At 51.6% G+C, this 17,559-nt stretch overlaps 5 protein-coding genes across 5 annotated transcripts, besides 3 other annotated features; all 5 read right to left on the reverse strand.

Moving 5' to 3' along the window:
- Positions 1–521, reverse strand: Tco025E_01904 (uncharacterized protein; the record flags this gene model as incomplete). The annotated part of the gene is made up of 1 exon (XM_029368840.1): positions 1–521. A coding segment is annotated over one exon (521 nt), but the record flags the coding sequence as incomplete, so codon positions are not given.
- An 888-nt stretch (positions 522–1,409) lies between these two features.
- Positions 1,410–1,434: a microsatellite.
- A 293-nt stretch (positions 1,435–1,727) lies between these two features.
- Positions 1,728–2,789, reverse strand: Tco025E_01905 (uncharacterized protein; the record flags this gene model as incomplete). The annotated part of the gene is made up of 1 exon (XM_029368841.1): positions 1,728–2,789. The coding sequence occupies one exon, from the start codon at positions 2,787–2,789 to the stop codon at positions 1,728–1,730; it is 1,062 nt and encodes a 353-aa protein (XP_029231107.1).
- A 40-nt stretch (positions 2,790–2,829) lies between these two features.
- Positions 2,830–2,873: a microsatellite.
- A 1,131-nt stretch (positions 2,874–4,004) lies between these two features.
- Tco025E_01906 (DNA polymerase epsilon catalytic subunit A) lies at positions 4,005–10,727 on the reverse strand (the record flags this gene model as incomplete). Its single annotated transcript, XM_029368842.1, has 1 exon — positions 4,005–10,727. The coding sequence occupies one exon, from the start codon at positions 10,725–10,727 to the stop codon at positions 4,005–4,007; it is 6,723 nt and encodes a 2,240-aa protein (XP_029231108.1).
- A 1,367-nt stretch (positions 10,728–12,094) lies between these two features.
- Positions 12,095–12,113: a microsatellite.
- Positions 12,114–12,277: 164 nt separating this feature from the next.
- Positions 12,278–16,063, reverse strand: Tco025E_01907 (oligoribonuclease; the record flags this gene model as incomplete). Its single annotated transcript, XM_029368843.1, has 1 exon — positions 12,278–16,063. The coding sequence occupies one exon, from the start codon at positions 16,061–16,063 to the stop codon at positions 12,278–12,280; it is 3,786 nt and encodes a 1,261-aa protein (XP_029231109.1).
- A 412-nt stretch (positions 16,064–16,475) lies between these two features.
- Tco025E_01908 (uncharacterized protein) lies at positions 16,476–17,510 on the reverse strand (the record flags this gene model as incomplete). Its single annotated transcript, XM_029368844.1, has 1 exon — positions 16,476–17,510. One exon carries the CDS (start codon positions 17,508–17,510, stop codon positions 16,476–16,478), a length of 1,035 nt encoding a protein of 344 aa, XP_029231110.1.
- Between the last annotated feature and the right edge of the window lie 49 nt (positions 17,511–17,559).

The raw sequence follows: 17,559 nt of genomic DNA on the forward strand, positions 1-17,559 counted from the left end.
TCGCTGTCGGAATCGGCCACGGGCTTCTTGGGAGCAGCCTTGGGAGACGCTTTCACCGGCTTGCGCACGGGCTCGTCGTCGCTGTCGGAATCGGCCACGGGCTTCTTGGGAGCAGCCTTGGGAGACGCTTTCACCGGCTTGCGCACGGGCTCGTCGTCGCTGTCGGAATCGGCCACGGGCTTCTTGGGAGCAGCCTTGGGAGACGCTTTCACCGGCTTGCGCACGGGCTCGTCGTCGCTGTCGGAATCGGCCACGGGCTTCTTGGGAGCAGCCTTAGGAGACGCTTTCACCGGCTTGCGCACGGGCTCGTCGTCGCTGTCAGATTCCTCATTGATGTTGTTTTTGGCGGCAATAAGTGCCGAGAACTTGAGATTGCGAGCTGCGGGCACAACGGCTGAATTGGCCGCCTTCATTGCCTCTGCTGCGTCTGTGTAGTTCGCCTCCTGAAGGTAACGGTAAATCTGAGCATCAAGCTCGTTCTTCGGAAGTCGGATCACAGACATAATCTTATTACTTGCCATCAGCGCAGTGCGGAGCCAAAAAGATAAGGTGGAAAAAGAAAAAAATTAATAAAACAGATAAGATGAAAAAAAAAAGAGAAATACGCGCCTCGAGGAGGCCCCTTGTTCCCTCCTATTCCTCCAAGGCAAAAGAATGCAACAAGGGCAGATATATATTTGGGTCGATGAATACCCAATTTCCCCCACTGAAGCGGAAATTTGCCGCACGCTCACACGCCAACAGACAAATGAATCCAAACGCTGCTTTGTGCGCGTTGGAAACTCAGGGAGCGCTTGCCTCTGGTGTCCTGGCAACCGCCGCACCCCTCCGTGCGAGGAGCGCTACTAGTAAAGTTTCCATGTATGGGAACACACACAGAATAAAAAAATCACACAAAATAAACGCGCAAAATAAACCAAAAACCTGTCGCTTGTGCCGCCTCAAACGCAGAATTGTTGTAAGCAGAAATGAAGCAATAAATAAAGAAATGAGGGGGGTTCAAACACGACGCGCTAGCATATACTTGGCCCCAGCGCGCCGCAACTTCCTTTCAGAAACTGTAAAATATGCTAAGGAGAAAAGCAACAACGCACTGACCAGACCTTCGTTTTTTTTTGTTTCCGAAACTCCAAATGCAGCCAAAGCGCACTTGATAAACACATCAATTGCTGTGGCGAAGTTGAAAAACACTTCTTGCAGTAGAAGAGTACCCGGGCTTTATTCTCTCCCAGCGTAGCAACTTGCACCCAATGAGGGAGATGTGCATCAAGGAGCAAAAACAAGAGTGGGGGGGGGGGGACGGAGGCCAGAAAGCCTCGTACGAAAAACAACAGCAAGAAATGATAACAGTAAATATAGCACAAAACAATACTGTTCCCACTTACGCATCTCTTTCACTCTCTCTCTCGCACACACACACACACACACTCACACTGACCCTTTCACGCAGGAAAACAATACTGATCATATTTCTCTCTTTTACTAAAAAGGCGTACTTTCTTTTTGTATATCCTGCTTTTTCTTTTCTACATTTCGCACCAAGCTAAAAAAAAAAAAGTGCCGTATTCGTAGCTTCGGATTACATATACCTAGATAAATGTTTATTTTCTCTTTGCAGTTGTTGCCACTTTTATAAAAAAAGGGGGGAAGAAGGAGGAATGAGCATTTCCCATTCGTTTCCAGACGTGCCTTATCCGGCTTCCCCTGCCACGCATCGATGCACCCAGTCATATCACCACAGCGGATGTTGCCGCTTCCATTTCCACACTGAAAATGCGATTGCCATTCTCATTCTCATTTCCAACTGCAGTGGGGGGGCCCTCTGCGGCGGGAGTCACCACCCTGGGGAGTAAATGCAGTATCACAAGTTCCTCTGGCAGAAATAATGCGCGGCAATTGGGACAAGAGGCGCATCCGCGGTGCAACGACTTCCGTAGAACTTTACGTGCACAAGTTGCGCAGAGCCAATGACCGCATGGCCACCAGATCATACGCCGACGGAAACGAGAGAGACATATGTAGCATTCGTCCACAGGGAGATCATCGTCGTCGTAGTCCAACTCCGAGTCGGACTCGGCAGAACTGCCGTACGGGTGCGAAGTCTCTTCTCTGCGCTGTAGTCGTCGTCGTCGCGCCTCAAAAAAACGTCTCAGAATCTCAATCCGCCCCTGCGCATACCGGCTGTGTGCTATCGCTTTCTCCGCCCAGTTTTCATCGGACATTGGGTACAACTCGTTCAGTATGGTCTCTTCCAACACCAGTGGCAAGCCATCCAGCTGCGTTCCTCCTTGGTCTTCCTGCCGGTGTTGCCTGCGGTGATTTTCATTCCTCGCCCATCGCAACCGCCGACTATCAAATGTGGCAACGAGGCAGAGGTGCAGAAGACTGGCGACAATAAAGAACGCACCCAATGCAATGAGAGCAAGGGTCAACGTTGTTACGGATTCCGCCATTGGGTGCAGGGGCCCAATTCGCACGAAGCCCGACAGGCGCTCATCTTCAGACCACCAGCACGGCAAGCGTATCGGGGAAGGAATGATGCAGAAATAGGTCGAACTAATCTTCTCCCAGATTCGCACTTCCCCCACCTTCGCACCGACGGAAAGGGTGATAGTGGGGGAAGTGCAGTTGATATACACGACAGTGCAAATACCGGGCAGATTAAAGGAGTGAACCAGATGCTGCTTTCGAAGGTATCCGACCTGGACTTGGTAGATGAGCGCCCCCACAATTATTGAGATTGCGGAAGAGACGCAGGAAACCACGGCTTGCCACAATAACCCAGCCATTATATCTTATTTTTGTCTTGAGTGAAAGAAGAAAAAAAAAACAAGAAACAGACACACACACGCACACAGGCAGACAGAGACGCACCCGTGTCGTGGAAAACACGCAGGACGAGAAAAACAAAGTGAAAGAGGAGAGGCAAATATGTGCTTGTGAAAAATGCCCCAAGCCACAGCAAAATCAAGGCATTCAAAACAACACCAACAAAAAAACAGGAGAATAAGGACAAGAGTTGTCTCACCGTATCCCATCTAGTTTATCACAGGGGAGTCCACAAAAAAAAAGAACAAAGACAGCAACGTCTCCTTTAACGTTGTCCCAGAGGCTTACCTGCGCAACTCTTCTCATCTTCGACCTCGCTGCACCCGCCAATCAAACCGCATGTGTCTTAGCCTCCTTCCATGTCTGCTACTAGACGCCTCGGGCTTCACCGGATGTGGCGTTTTTACACGATTAAAAATGGATTCCTCCGGCCTACCTACGTAGTACGGCTTTGTTGTCGTGCCACAGTTTTCGCACGACTCACCCTGATAGACGCGCTGCGTTGTTTTCGTTACCCACACATTTGAAGAACTCCACGTATTATGGCATGTCCGACAACGAAACAAACCCCGACGCCTAGCGAGTGGTGGGGGCGTAAACATGACATGGCGTGGTCGCATGGACAGCAAACACGTTAAAGCTAGCATGCGGGTGGACAGGAGGGAGTACTCGTAAGGAAGAATCAAGCCAACAAGGAAAACTTCCTCGTGATCACGGACCAGGTAAGACGAGATGCCGCTCAAGCAAAAAAAAAAGAAGTGGACCCTACTGAAACTTGTGTGGGCTGCAGGGCAAGAATAGGAAAGCGTAAGATATATCTATACACCCCGTTTATATATATATATAAACAAGGATGTGGTTTCAACTGCGGATTTGTCCCGTAGGAAAATGTGTGCATAGCCAGCTCAGAGAAATAACACCTGGATTTTTAGTTTATGCAGTTGCATGGTTTCATGCTTATTGCAAAAGCGTGGTGTGCTTCTTTGCGGCAAAAGTAGTAATGGTAGCAACAACAAGGCTTCCCGGTCTCCATAGACTTCTCCCCATCCAACCTTTCCTCCATCAGCCCTACTCCTCTGTACTTGCACACCCTCGTTTCTTTTCCACACCCAATCCATCCACCCACCCCATTCATTGCCTGCCCTCCGTCCCCTTTGCCCTTGGTTCAGGTAGAACTAAGTAAAACGAAGCGCCAAATCGACGCTCTCCTTTAACCATGAGAATTCTTGAATAAGAGCAATCTTCCGCATTGCCCGAAGCTGTGCCGCGATTGGCTTGCCTTTCCCCACGAGAGGGCCACAGCAACTTTGACTCATGTAGCTGGAGGCAACCTCGTTGCACTTACTGCACTTGAAGTCTTGTTGCACGTAGTTCATCACGAGGCCGTTCACACGTCGCACGAGGTGGGATTCCAGGGCGGCTACTGAAATTGGCGCATGACACCTGTCGCAGCGCAAGCGCTTCTTCTGCAGGCCCAGGTCAAGAAACACGTCAAGGTTGCAAAAACTGCACCTCACCATTAGCAACCGACATTCCGCGTCTACGTCGGGGACCAGCTGTGCCAACGGAGAAAAAGGACTTACCCCACAGAGACGCAAACAGTTGTTGCGCATCTTCCCCACAACCCCGTCATTGTGAAACAAATCAAGCAGACGGCAAATGGTTTTGGTGTACTCCAACGCGACGGCAATGCCTGAGGGAGGTGCAGTACCGCTTGGCATCTCATCTTCCTCGCACAAGTCTTTGCGTTCCATGAGTCCATGAACCTCGTCGATCAGCTCGCCGTGCAACTTGCCCTCAACTGCCGCTTTAAAGGCCTTTACTTCCCGTAGCAAAATTTGCTCGCTTTTGTTGGCAAGAACAACAGTGGGATCTGCCTGAATCTCCTGAAGCACCTTTTCACGGACTTCTGAAACAAGCCGCAGTGTGCTTTCCACGCGGCCAAGAAAGATACCCTTTACCTTCTTGGGCAGCTTGCCCCAGATGGTAAACGCCTGCTCAAATTTCATCGTTTCAAGCGACACTTGCTCCGTCTCCTTCAAACTGATAACATCGTCGCTAGAGACGTACAAGCATGCAAAATCCCGCTTGTCAGAAACCATAAATGGACACCAGTAACGAATGGGTTGAAGCGACAGCAGGAGTAGCATGGGTTGGTCCCGCAGGGAATCCACCATGTAACGCGCAAAACTGACTGCATCCTGAACGGTGTGCTTAGGGGTAAGCACAACGATTGAGTCCCCATCCACCTTGACGGTACGTCCACCAAGTTTCGCCAGACGAATGAGAACGATGGTGAGGGCGCGATGGGCAAGTTTGCTTACAAGTTCTAGTAACCGAGGTTCATAGCAGCAAGAGACGGGGTCACGAATCCAGCGTGCAAAGCTTGCAAGAAGGGCATCCGCCACAGGGTTCGTCCCCACTTGACCAAGGAGATCGGACACAAGATCCCGCAGGATATTGAAGTGTGTGGTGACACCGCGATCACAGAGGATGTGCACATTAGGGTCATCCCCTTCTTGGATCATCTGCGAGAATAGCACCGCAACCACATCCAGTCTGGCCAAACTAAACTCCACACACCATGAAAGGTACCCACCTGGCATGACAACCTGGCGAGGCGGCTCATCTACAGCTTCGTAGGCGATCGAGATATCATGCGAGTTCCACAACACATGAGACCGTGCATGCAGGGAGCGAGTAAACATCACATCCCACACATGCATACAAGTGTCCTGCGCAAGGTTGCAAAGGGGAATCCCAGCAAGTCGGCTAAACGCAATACACTCCTCTACCCAAAGGAGGGAAGCATAGTACCGCTGCACAAGTCGCCTCGCCAGCAAGCGCGTCCAACGAAAAGGATCTGCCAACAGCCGTTCGTCTTCCACGGAACCAAGTACGCGCAAATACGGTAGTGTCTGAGGAAGAGAGCGTTGCGTTAGAAGCTGCGGAGTGGACAAACTACTCTCAAGAACGGCAAACAGCGGGGGCCTTCCACTTTCCATCACCTCCATCAAGACCCTATGGATAAGCTTCCATGCGCTTCGAATATCTGAGGCAACTTCCGTCATGACTTCAAGCGGGATCATTGCCATATTCATTGCTTTTGCCGCCTCCAGAACGAGAGAACTCCAATTTATTGTTGGAATAGGGGCAGATGCAGGTTGAACAACGACCACCACAGCAGTTTTTGCGTGGTGATTGACCACGCCGAGCAAACCGCGGGTGTCAGAGGCCACGTGAAAGACAAACACATATCGGTCCATTGAATTCTGTAGGTAATTGCCGCTCACCGTACTGTCCAACTCTTCCATTGCAAACACGTCTCGCATGGAGAGGTGGAGCCGGGCACGGTGTAAATGAAGGTCCGCTATGACGTTTGCACAGCAGCCAATTTGCGCAACAAACGTCTCCGTCCGAGTAATGTGGCTTTCATAGACAGCTCGAACGTCCTCCCGCGAAGTTTGCAGCTCATTAAGCATCCGCTCCCCCTCAACTCCAGGTGAAAGCTCAATCTGTTGCAAATTTGTCGCCAGACGACCTCGCGGAAGCACCCGAGCATTGTTCAACCCCTTTGCAGCAGGAAACTGAAACTGTGCATCGGCGTCCACAATAACACGACGTGGGACGAAGCAGCGAAAGGTGTACAACGTCTTTTCAAGTGCGGCAATGACAGTCACAGTTCCCAGTTCCTCCTTGTCTGGTCGCACCTCCATGATGTGCCATGTCGCTGAGAGTGCCTTGGACTTGACGTCAATAAAGTGGTTGTTGACGGCTGTCCCATCACCAGGAAGGACATCAGTTGCATCGGCCACCATCTCGCGACGAAGCTTCGCACGGTGCGTCCAGGACTCCTTCTGACGCTGCAGCCACGTCGTAACACCAGGAGCCGTGAAAAATGCCGCATCCAGCGCGACAGTACTCTTTGGGGCAAAATACTTTGCACTGAGGGCGTTCACCGCCTCCTCCTCGCGTGCTTCTTCCTCTTGTCTCATACGATCGCCTTCGTCATCGGAGACGCTTTCTACATCTTCACCAGAGTCACTGTCAGCGACCTCGTTGTTTGCCTCTCTCTTCTTCGCTTCCGACGTTGTCGTAGAGGGTGCCGCCGCCTTTTCTCCTGGAACCACTTCCTCCAGATCTGGAATGGTGGTCTGATTTGCCTTCAGCTTTGCGAGCATCCCGGTTAGACTAAGCTGCCGAAATCTGGAATTTTGTTGCTCAAGTCGCCTATGCAGCCAATCTGGATGGGCTACCCGCGGGACTGGGTTAGGTACCTGCTGCAGTGCTGCGGGAATTGTGATAATCTTCTGCACGCAGGCGTTAAACCTGGCAATGTAGTAATCCCAGTCCAGCAGCTGACGGAGGTCGACGTCCGGCGAGAGTGAGTTGTCCCCCGTCCACTTACGCAGAAAGTGCAGGCGTAGTGTCGGGTCTGCACGAAAAATAGTGAGAGGAATCGGACGCTCCGTCACTGGACGACCGGCTGGGAGACGCGAAATAACAAATTGACACGCAAGTCCTTTATCCTTCACCATTTGTGGACCCAAAAACTCTGCTATCCGGCGCGCAGTGGTTAATGCCAACGACTTCTGCGAGTCCGGGTACTCGGCGAGACGACGTGTCATGTTGCTGCTCTCCGACAACTTTTCAAGAATTTCCTCCACTTCATAGCCCTCCCCCTTGGAGTACAGCATGTCGAGTGCCGCGTTGGCGACCACGGCGGCGGAGGCATACGAGTCTACAAGAGTGACGCCGTCAAGAAAGCGACGAAACACCTGGGACTGAAAGTCCTTAATAAGCATAAGCTCTCCACGCCGTTTCAGTTCAAACCCTTTCAATTCTGCAAGTCCACCATCTGGATTAAATACGGCGTAGCGCTTTTTAATGCTTTTGCCCTCTTCCCGACTTGCCGGTAACAACATGGCCAGGTAGGGTCCATCCACTTCAAAGTAAATGGAACACTCGCTGCGACGCTCATACACGCCAGTGGCGATGCATGTTTGGTATTGGTGGTTCGTGTAGTCGTCATGCACCATTTTGTTCAGAACAACGCATGGATAGGAGACGGTCACCTTTGACTTGACGGGATTGGACGTGGTGAAGGTAAAGTTCTCGGGAAACTCCTTGGGAAGGCAACACCATATACCATCCGTGTCAAGTTCAAGCGTCACGCCAATTTGTTCCACGAGGGCCCGAGCCATTTGAATGAGTGTGGCCCCAAGATATGTTACTATACCAGCCATTTCCATGCTGTACCAACGACTGCCCTTGCGCATGACGTAGCCGTAAAAGGAGTTCAAGATGCACTTATGCGCCAACTGAAGAGACTCCATCTGGACACAACGACTTTTGCACAGTTTCACCTCGTCTTTGTCCTTGGCCGAGTCCAGTCGTTTCTTCCAGGTTTTGAGAGCGGCTTTATACTCGTAGCGGCGGTCGCGAAACAAACGGACCGTATCCACGTAGAAGGAGTTCTCTCGCTGGCATACAACGTCGGTGCGCAAAATTTCACGCGACTCATGCATTTTGCCGTAGGCTTTCCGGCTATATTCAGCAAGACGCTTCTTCAGAAGACTAAACTGGGTGGTATCCTGCAGTTTATGAAAGGATTTCAATCCTCCTGCCGTCTCATTCTCGTCGTCCTCGTCCTCGTCGCCACTTTCATTTCCTTTTTTTCTCTCAAATTCTTTGGAGAGTAGCGCCCGCTGTGCCTCTCGCCGCTGGTTTTTGCTGTCTTGTCTGTATCCACCACCGTTGCCGCCGCCAAAGCCATCGCCTTGGCGTCTATAAAAAGGACGCTGCTTTCGCTCAAATGATGTTCCCTCCAAGACATTTCCTTTACGGTTACCGTAGTTTTTCTTTTGCACAGCGGAGAGATTCGCTTGCTGAATCACTGCGGCTGCAAACGACTCATTCTCTAACTGAGCCTTGATGCGTTGATATTCGTGACGACTAGCGGTAAGAAATTCCCCTTTCCATTTCCAAGTCATGGTTCGCTTGCATTGATGCTCGTTGCTGGATGAGTTGAAGCAGCACCCTGCACAGACGTCTGTTTTAGGAATGGCATACGGCTGCAGTCTATTTGTAAGGATAATGTTGGGATACATGGCGCCCACGTCAAGGTGGTAAATAATCGGTTCGGTGCGCTGTCGTGGGTTATCTCGCAAGGACTCCAACTTGGTTCTTATGGTCGTCCGCACCTCCGCGTAGTTGGTCACTTCCTCTACCTGGACACCGTTCTCCACCTCCAGCGCAAACTGCAGCGCATTGTCGAGATCGTCAATGAGCTTCTGGTACATGTCGGGGCTCATGCTGAAACTTAACGGGATATCACTACGAAAGACACCACTCCGGAGAGCCTCCACGCGTCCACCAATGTATGTTTCACTATCAATGAGATGTCCATTAAAAAACTTTTCCAACTGTTGTTCTTTTTTATTAGGAAATATGACATTGTTTGCGTAGGCCTGCACCATTAGCAGTGACTCACAAAGACCACCCGATCCCTTGCGTAGCACATCATCTGGTGACATGGGAATGATAGTAGAGAGAGAGTAAATAAAGGGGTGGACATACTTCAAATAAAGGTACCACGTGGACACCGCGTCAGAGACGGAGTACGACGCCATCTGTTGCGGGTTTGTTTGTGCCAACGGCAACATTTCCTCTGGATCCACTTCGATAGGGTCGTAGCCCAGCTTGTACTTTGTCACCGCCTTCAGCCCCTGGCTCCCCTGTGGAAGGTAACTGTCACGTTTCACCCAATAGAAGCAGTCAAGGTGGGGAATCTTCTGGTTGAGAAAGGCACCCTCCGCTCCTTGCGTGAAGCCAATCTCCTCCCGCATGTTTAGCTGATGAAAGACGGAGCGCGCATGAATAAAAGGAAAATCAAAGTAATCCCCATTGTACGTCACGTACACGTTTGGCTTGTATTTTCGCATCTCATCATAAAAGCGACGCAGCAGCGCCTTTTCGTTTGGCTCGTTAAATGTATCGAATATTCCTTCGTACTCCGGTTTGGGGGTGTACTCAAACGGATAAATGTCCATGGACACAATCTCGCGATTGATGATTAAGTATCCACGTCCGTCCAACATGTAGGAGATCATGTAAATTTGATCCACCTCCGGTTGTGGAAACTTCAGTGGGGCCTTTGTAGTTTCAATGTCAAAAGCGCAAACCCGCGGCATTGGCGGGGCATAAGCACTATCATCGCAGCGTGCCACTTTCGCCTCCCCCTCATGCACCGTGACATCGTACCAAAGGCCAACAAATACGCCCAAATCAATGGCCACCCGCATGTGATACTTCACGTCGTACTCCCTCACCTCGTGCACCCAGTCAAACCATCGCTCAGTCGACACGTTTGTATTTAATGGGTCATCCTCAAAGGATTTGGCCATCACCTCACGTAGTGAGCCGTCAAACGGGTTTAGTAGCGAGCTCGCGGCACCCATGGAGGCATTGCGCTTCACAATCTTTTCAAGTCGACCACGCACCACCGTTAGGTCTTGCACGTTGCAAAAACTGACCTTAAGATAGAGCCGTCTGCGGCCGCTTAAGTGGTTGACGAGGTCTAAATCCTCCTTCTCCAGCGTTTCAATGTGGTGAATCAGCTGGGGTCCAAAAAGAGACATGAGACCAAGCTCCACCTCGTGCTCATGCCCCTCCACCGCGGCGACAAAAATGTATGGGTCATAGAACAGATTAACCGAAAAAGGCTCACGGTCGTGATCCTGAAAAAGAAGGTGGAGGGCGGCCCGCCCAGCTGAACCACCCTGGCGCTCCACTGACGACTCGTCCGCTGCCAGCACCGTCGTTGGGTGGTAGTTGAACAACCAGCCGGTCTTGCTGCCGCTCTCCAGCCCCTTCCACTCCTCGGGTGCAACGGGCATGTGTCTTGTTCACCTGTCGATGAAAACGCGACAGAAGCAAAGAGAAGGACCGTAGCAAAGAGTCAAAGCAGAGTAGGGAGAACTATTGGTGACATGACCGGCAGACAAGACACAGGTGTGGGCGGGTGAGTGGAGGGGACGGCTTCCCATATTTCCGCAACCCGTACCTGCGCCGAAGCTAAGGCGGGGACGATGGAATTGACACACACACGTGCCGAAGCAAACGTTCATCAGTGAGGGCACCGAGGGCAATTCATGCGTTGGGATGCGTGCATGCAAAGGAAATAAGGAAAACGACAACAAGTAAGCCACGCAGAAACGTCTCCCCATTTCGACCCCATACCATTGAAAGGGGTAAGTAGAAAAAAAAAAGTCCACACTTCGACGTCTTTCCATCCTTAGCATTTAAATGCATTTGACCAATCTGTGAATGAGCTCATGAAAATATAACTAGATACCCTGGCGGAGCCGTGGATCACCTTATCGTTGCGTCTTGGTCTTTTATTTATTTATGGGAGGGAAGCTAAAGCACCCGAGAATTCTTCACTCATAGGGCCTTACATGAGTGCTCTTTTCTTGAGGGGGGAGTGTTGCAGCAATCTCACCGAGAGGCCTTGAGCCATTCGGCGGATCAGACAACCGACGTCCAGAACAGCCGAGCACAGCACAGATTTGTTTTAGGAAAGGACTGTATATTTATATATACATCTTGGGCAGGCCTTCTTCCTAACTGGCAACTCCGCAAGCTGCGGCAAGTAAGCCAAAACTTTTCTTCACTCAGGTGACCCCCAACAGTCACAGCTACTTGAGCTCCGCCCTTGCCAAATAGAATTGCAAGAAATCCTGGCGCCATGGCAGCGCACTAGCCGCTGCGAGTGCGCCGTGCGCCTCCGCGGGGTGCGGTGCCTTGTTGCGCCGGTGAGTGCGTGCCCGCCTGCCCACCGGTGCCTGCGGTGGCTTTGGGCCCGGCATCGCGGACTGCTGCGGCGCTGGTTTTTGCGCTGCTGCGCGTCCACTTTGCCGTTTTTTTTTCTTTTGGCTCTTTTGTTGCCCGGCCAGCTGGGCAGGGGAAACGGAGCCACTCGGTGAAACCCTAGCGGGTGTCTGTTTGGAGATGTCCGAGGCGAACCGCAGCCGCCCTGGAGGGGGCGCCGGCGCGGCGCTCCGGCCTTTGGGCTGGTTGCTGTTGTTGGCATAATATGGAGCGCGCCGTGGGGAGGTGCCGTGCGCAGATGGTCCGGGAGGAATAAAGTGAAATTTGCGCCCAACATCCGCACTCACCGAAGTGCGGCGATATAACACTGCTGGTAGCGAAGTGTAGCGGCGATGACGCGCCAGATGCACGGAGAGGTAGAGCTGTAAGGTGGCACACACACACACACACACCAGAGAAAGAACGGTTACGATGGAGGGAAATAATAATAATAGTTAATAAGAAGGGGCTGCTGATCTGCTCAACCTCGGCCTTAACGCGGACAACCCCCTGTTTTCCTCGTCTCCCCAACTCGCTTATTGCTTGCGGGAAAAGCCAATTCACTGTCCAGCCATCCTCACCACAAACGAACCAGCACGAGCGCCATAAACAACGCGGTCAAGCAAACACCGTAGAGAGCGATGGTGCCTTCCAGCGGTCGGCGCACAGAAACCAAACTGACCCAGAGCGCAGAAAACATCACAAGTTTCGAGCAAATTTGCAGTCCCCAGCAAACCCGAGGATGACAACGTGCAAAATCGCCCAAAAGGTAAGAAATTTGGGGCTTTTCATCGGGGTATTCCTTTAAATGCCTTCCATTGCGCGTGGGTCCCTCCACCTTCCCTGCCTTTGTTGCGGCTCCAGCCTCCATTGAGGCATTGTGCCGGAGCGAGAGATACAGTGTGCCGTACACGACAGCCAATGTGCCCTGAGCCACCATAAACGCCAAAATGTGCTCTGGAAGCGTTTTGTAGCGTCCCGCGTCCGTTAACACCACCGGTGGCACTATAATGTAATTCCGCACAACCAGCACTAGTCCCTCAACGTGCGCGGTCAAGTGCAGCAGCATGGTGAGCAAAAAGCATAACCACCGATATCTAGGTCCGTCGCAGGCAAAGGAATCACACGAGAGACACCACAACACAGCATATGCCAACAAACAGGCCACCGTTGTTGTGATTGATATGTGCAACCATGGGATAGTCATGTGCATGATCACGGGAATAGACCAAACCGCCACTAATCGCCAAGCAGGAACCGCAGACCGGAGGCGAAATTTTAAAAAAACGCGAAGCAGAAAAGAAAATGGCCACATGGAACAACACACAATAAACTCACAAATGATCATAGATATGGAAAAGCAAAATGCGCAGGCCATGTGCAGCATGTGGTCTATTTGGACATCACTGGGGGCCACACTTTGCATGCGTATCCAGGAGTACTTGCAGGCCCCATAGTGTGGAGGAAGCGCATAGAGGAAGATGAGCGTCAGTTTCTCTGTTATACCCATCATCGCGGTCAACTCCTCATCGCTGCGTATCGGAGGATCCTGGTTGAGACAGACGGTTAACGCAGACCGTGCCACGGTGTAACTGAGGTGCTCTAAAACCAGGACAACAACTAGCACCAAAAGAGTCGGATGCAGTTTTTGAATTCGAGGAAAGACCCAACGCGATGCCGCCTTCGATCCAACAAAGTAATTCACACCGAGGCAGCTGTACACAGTCAGAAAAAATAGAGCATAACAGCCTGCAAACTTGCCAGAGAGTGAGTGTGTTGATAACACCGCCATCAGTCGCATTGTCCACCGCCTAAACCACCATACCCAATATTCATATTCATCCCAGTGTGGTGTCTGACTTAGCTCCAAGTCTCCAAGGTGTATGGTTGGCTCTTCCTCCGCCGATATCACGTACACCGCGTAAACATTACTCAAGTTAAATGGCGTTGTAAAAAACGGACGCCAACTATAATGAAAGGTGTGTCTTTCTGCCTCATAGGGCCCGAAGAAGTACTGCTGTTGAGCTTCTGGCTCGTCTAGGGCCACTCCTTCCGTGCCCCGAAAAGCAATGCGAAAGGATCGGAATGAACCACACAGCACGTGGGGAAAGACAACCCTGTTATTTACACGAACAACCATGTCTGTCTCCAACGACATGCTGTCTATGTTGTGAATAAGGGCGAATCTGCCGTGCTTCTCCACAGAGAGCTGGTCGCTTCCCCTGAGTGAAACGGGATCATCCTGAGACGCAGTCGGAGCCGCCGCCGTCGAAGTCCTCCTCCTCCGAGCCAAGGGATCAATCTTGTCGTGCTGAACGAAGGAAAACTGCCTTGCAGACATCTTTCTACTGTCCACGAAGAAACAAAACCGTGGCCGCACCCACTCCGGTGACGTTCCACGACTTTTCTGAAGTACCTGAAAGCTGATAACCGTTTGTAAGACACTCTCAGGCTCGGCGACACTGTCATTCCGACGCATGGGAAGATGAAGCTTCGTTGCAGCACGCGAGGTAACCTCTGTAGGGAGAACCTCATCCATCGCTCCTACACGCAACAAACGTAGTTGCGGAGAATGAACCTCCTCCGGGGCGTAGGTTGTGGCACCAATAAAAATATGCAATGCCTCCCACGACTCTGTGTCATCATCTTCCTCCACTGGGATCTCCTGTAAATTCAATACTGCCCGACCCTCCACACAAATCTTCTTTATGTTATTTACGGCATGGGAATTATTTGCCATGTAGTACGTGACCTCATGCGTGCCTGCCCTCGTGGATTCGCCTAGGGAGGCCAGAAACAAAAACTCGGCTGCACGGTACGCATCGAGTGCGCGGGGAAGCGTCTCCACTACAGTGGGAAACAGTTCATCTCTCCCGGAGGCGTCAGCGGGCTCAGCATGCGGAAGCTCCCTCGGAAAGGAGGTCAAAGATGCCCGTATCAAACAATCTGCCGCCACATCCAAGAGTTGAAGAGAAAAGACAAGGCCCCGATGGCTAAGTGACACGCCGCAACCGCGCAACTCCTCTGTAGAGACATCCCGCCGTCGCGCGTGAATAGGAGCCAACCTCATCATTTTCTGGTGGTCTTCAGAAGATGCACGACGTCCCGTGGAGCGCAGCAAAAAGGAAGAGTGCGGCGGAATAATGTCATCCAATGCGCCCCCATTTATGGCAATCATGCGAACACGACTCACTCTGGCCGCCACGTCCTGCGCAGGAACCTCTCGCAAGTTCCAAAGGAGTTGAGCAGCATCGGTGGCACCAAGAATCTTGCCCCAGTCCTGTGTAGAGGTACGATTGTAGGCATGGGAGACAATTGCCGCGCCATGTACGACCCGGTGGTAGTCGACGCATCCGGTGTCAAAGAGCAATGGGGGATATCGTAACGGCGCCCCGGCCATGACGACGCCGGCGTACAACTGTGGATCTAGAACAGTGGCGAACACGGCCAATTGGCCTCCAACCGATTCAGTCCATATCCAAATACCTTCTTTTCGGACTCGCTCTACTTCTTGTCGTATGCGTTCAGTGGAAGAGAAGCGACGAATCTGGTCCTTCGCAACCGAGCACACTTCATTCGCCTCCTCCGTGTTGAGCTCGTGATGACTACACAAGCTGTCCAGGTATTCGGCCTCTGCATCGGTTACGGCACGTGGGACATACATGTCTCGCCCCTCGCTCCTCCGTAGAGAGCCTGAGGCATGCGAAAGCACCTCGCGGTAGTGATCCAAAAACCGATGTAGCAGCAAATGGACGCTGTAATTCAAAAACCGTGCCTCCTTCGTCATCAACAGGCCACTATGCGTATTCGACTCTTCCAAAAAATCCACAGCAAATAGTTCTGTGCCCAACAGGGGTGTCCTCTCCATCACTATTTCCTCCGCCCTCGCTTGAATTTCCCTGGAGATCTCTTCCCCGTCGTGAGGCATTTCCCCTCCCTCACGCATATACAGCTCAAACAGCGTGCGCTTCACGTCCTCTTGAAACCGGGCCAGACGTTGATAGCGCTGTTTCACATTCGCCTCAGCTATAACTCGCCCAAAGTATCGCATGTCCTCATAGCATCCACCATTGCCGTGAACGTAAACAATAGGCACCGCAGGAAAACCAGGACGTTGTGGGTGCTTATACCCATCCGCATGGAGGTCGTGATACCTCCACAGCTTGTAATACGCCTCAGTGGCAGGGTTTGTGCTCACCTCCACAAAATGCTCGGTCGTATTTGGCAGAATTGCCTGGAGGCTGGTGCGACGCTCCATGCAAGCCCAATCGTATGCGGCAGGGGTAAAGCTAAGGGTCAAAAAGAAGAAGAAGAAAAACACAAAGGCCCTGGCACATGTGAGCTTGGCGAAATATCCTGCCATTACCCCTTCTCCTTCCTTGTTTTACACGCAACTTTCTCTCACTTCGCTTCGTCCCCCTTATTCTTGTTGTTTCTAAGCTACGATACTCCTTGAGTGGGGTCCAGCGCAGAAAATATAACCTTGGATTCGCACGCCGGCGACAAAAAAAAAGGAATTCGTGTCTGCTACAAAACCAACGCACTCCCATTGCGCATGCATGTACGGATGCAGCCCCGTTATCACGAGTTTTTTTTTTTTCGTTGTTTCCCCCACTCTCCCAACTGACACCTGTCGGTCGCACTCGTAGCATTTTGACAGCAACCTTTCTACCTATCTCGTCTTTCAGGGAACAGGAGAACGCCACAACAAAGGAGCTGGGAATATATATATATATAAAGAACATGAATAACATCACTATGCCTTATACGCGTGATCAGAGACTGTCCCTTGAGCGACCTGAAGCTGACGCAATGTAGACTTTCCCCCCCGTCTTCTCCGCCTCCTCCTCAAGTATTTGCGTCTGACGCCACTTTAGAAAGATTAATGCCACCACAGTAATTATCTCCTCATCAACCATAAAGAACATAATCCACAGAGAAAACCAAATCACCCAATATCGCAACAAGGTATCCTTCACACGATCCCAAAATTCCAAGGGAGGTGCCGGTTTTTGAATCCGGCACTCCAACCTCAAATCCTTCTCAGCAACCTGCGTCTCAATGCCACCATCTTCGTAAAAGCTGGAAGTGGGCTCGGTGTTGGGGAATACGATAATCTTTTTCCAGAGTTTTCCAAGGTCTTCCTCCTTGGTTTCAAAATTGCCGTGTTGCTTTACGACAGGGATATTAAGTACACGATGAACGTCTGCCTCGGTTTTAATATCCTCCAGTGGGAGCCCCAGCACGAACCATTGCCTCCCTGCTGTTGGCGCAAAGCGCATCCGACCAAATAAACGCCGCTCTAAAAGAAGGAGATCGCCGAGCAACTTGTCCGACTCTGTGGTTGAGGTGCGACCTTCTTGAAGAGTCTTGTGAACGGTGCGGGTGATCGAGTTATCGCGACGGAGATCGAAGTTGTAGTGGTTCAACACAAACCGCGTGCTTTCCCCCTTAAGAAAACTCTTCTTTGCCGAGCGCTGGTAAAATCCTGCCGCCATGATTGCCTCATGTAACTGTAGCCGCTGAAAAGGGTCGGTGACAGGAGGCTTATAGAGCTCAGAGCGGTAAAACGTGATGCACTCCTCCAGAACGCGGTCCAACTCTCGCTGCTTGTGAAAATTCGACAGGTCCGCCATGAGATCAAACGCGGCCCCCAGCGGTGCCTTGCCGAGCAGCGGCTCAGCCTCCACCACCGCCTTTTTGGCCGTCTCAAGCTGCTCCCCACTGATGAGACGCGGCGCCTTCACACTATTCACAGGAACAAGCGCGGTAAATAAATGTACATGACGAAGACTTGTTCGATGCAACATTCCCCCCTTTTTTCCTTACCCTTTGAAACTGCCCCTCCCCCTACGACGG

The sequence above is a fragment of the Trypanosoma conorhini genome (assembly GCF_003719485.1).
Source record: "Trypanosoma conorhini strain 025E chromosome Unknown Tco_14.4_contig_00069, whole genome shotgun sequence".
Taxonomy (NCBI): Eukaryota; Euglenozoa; class Kinetoplastea; order Trypanosomatida; family Trypanosomatidae; genus Trypanosoma; species Trypanosoma conorhini.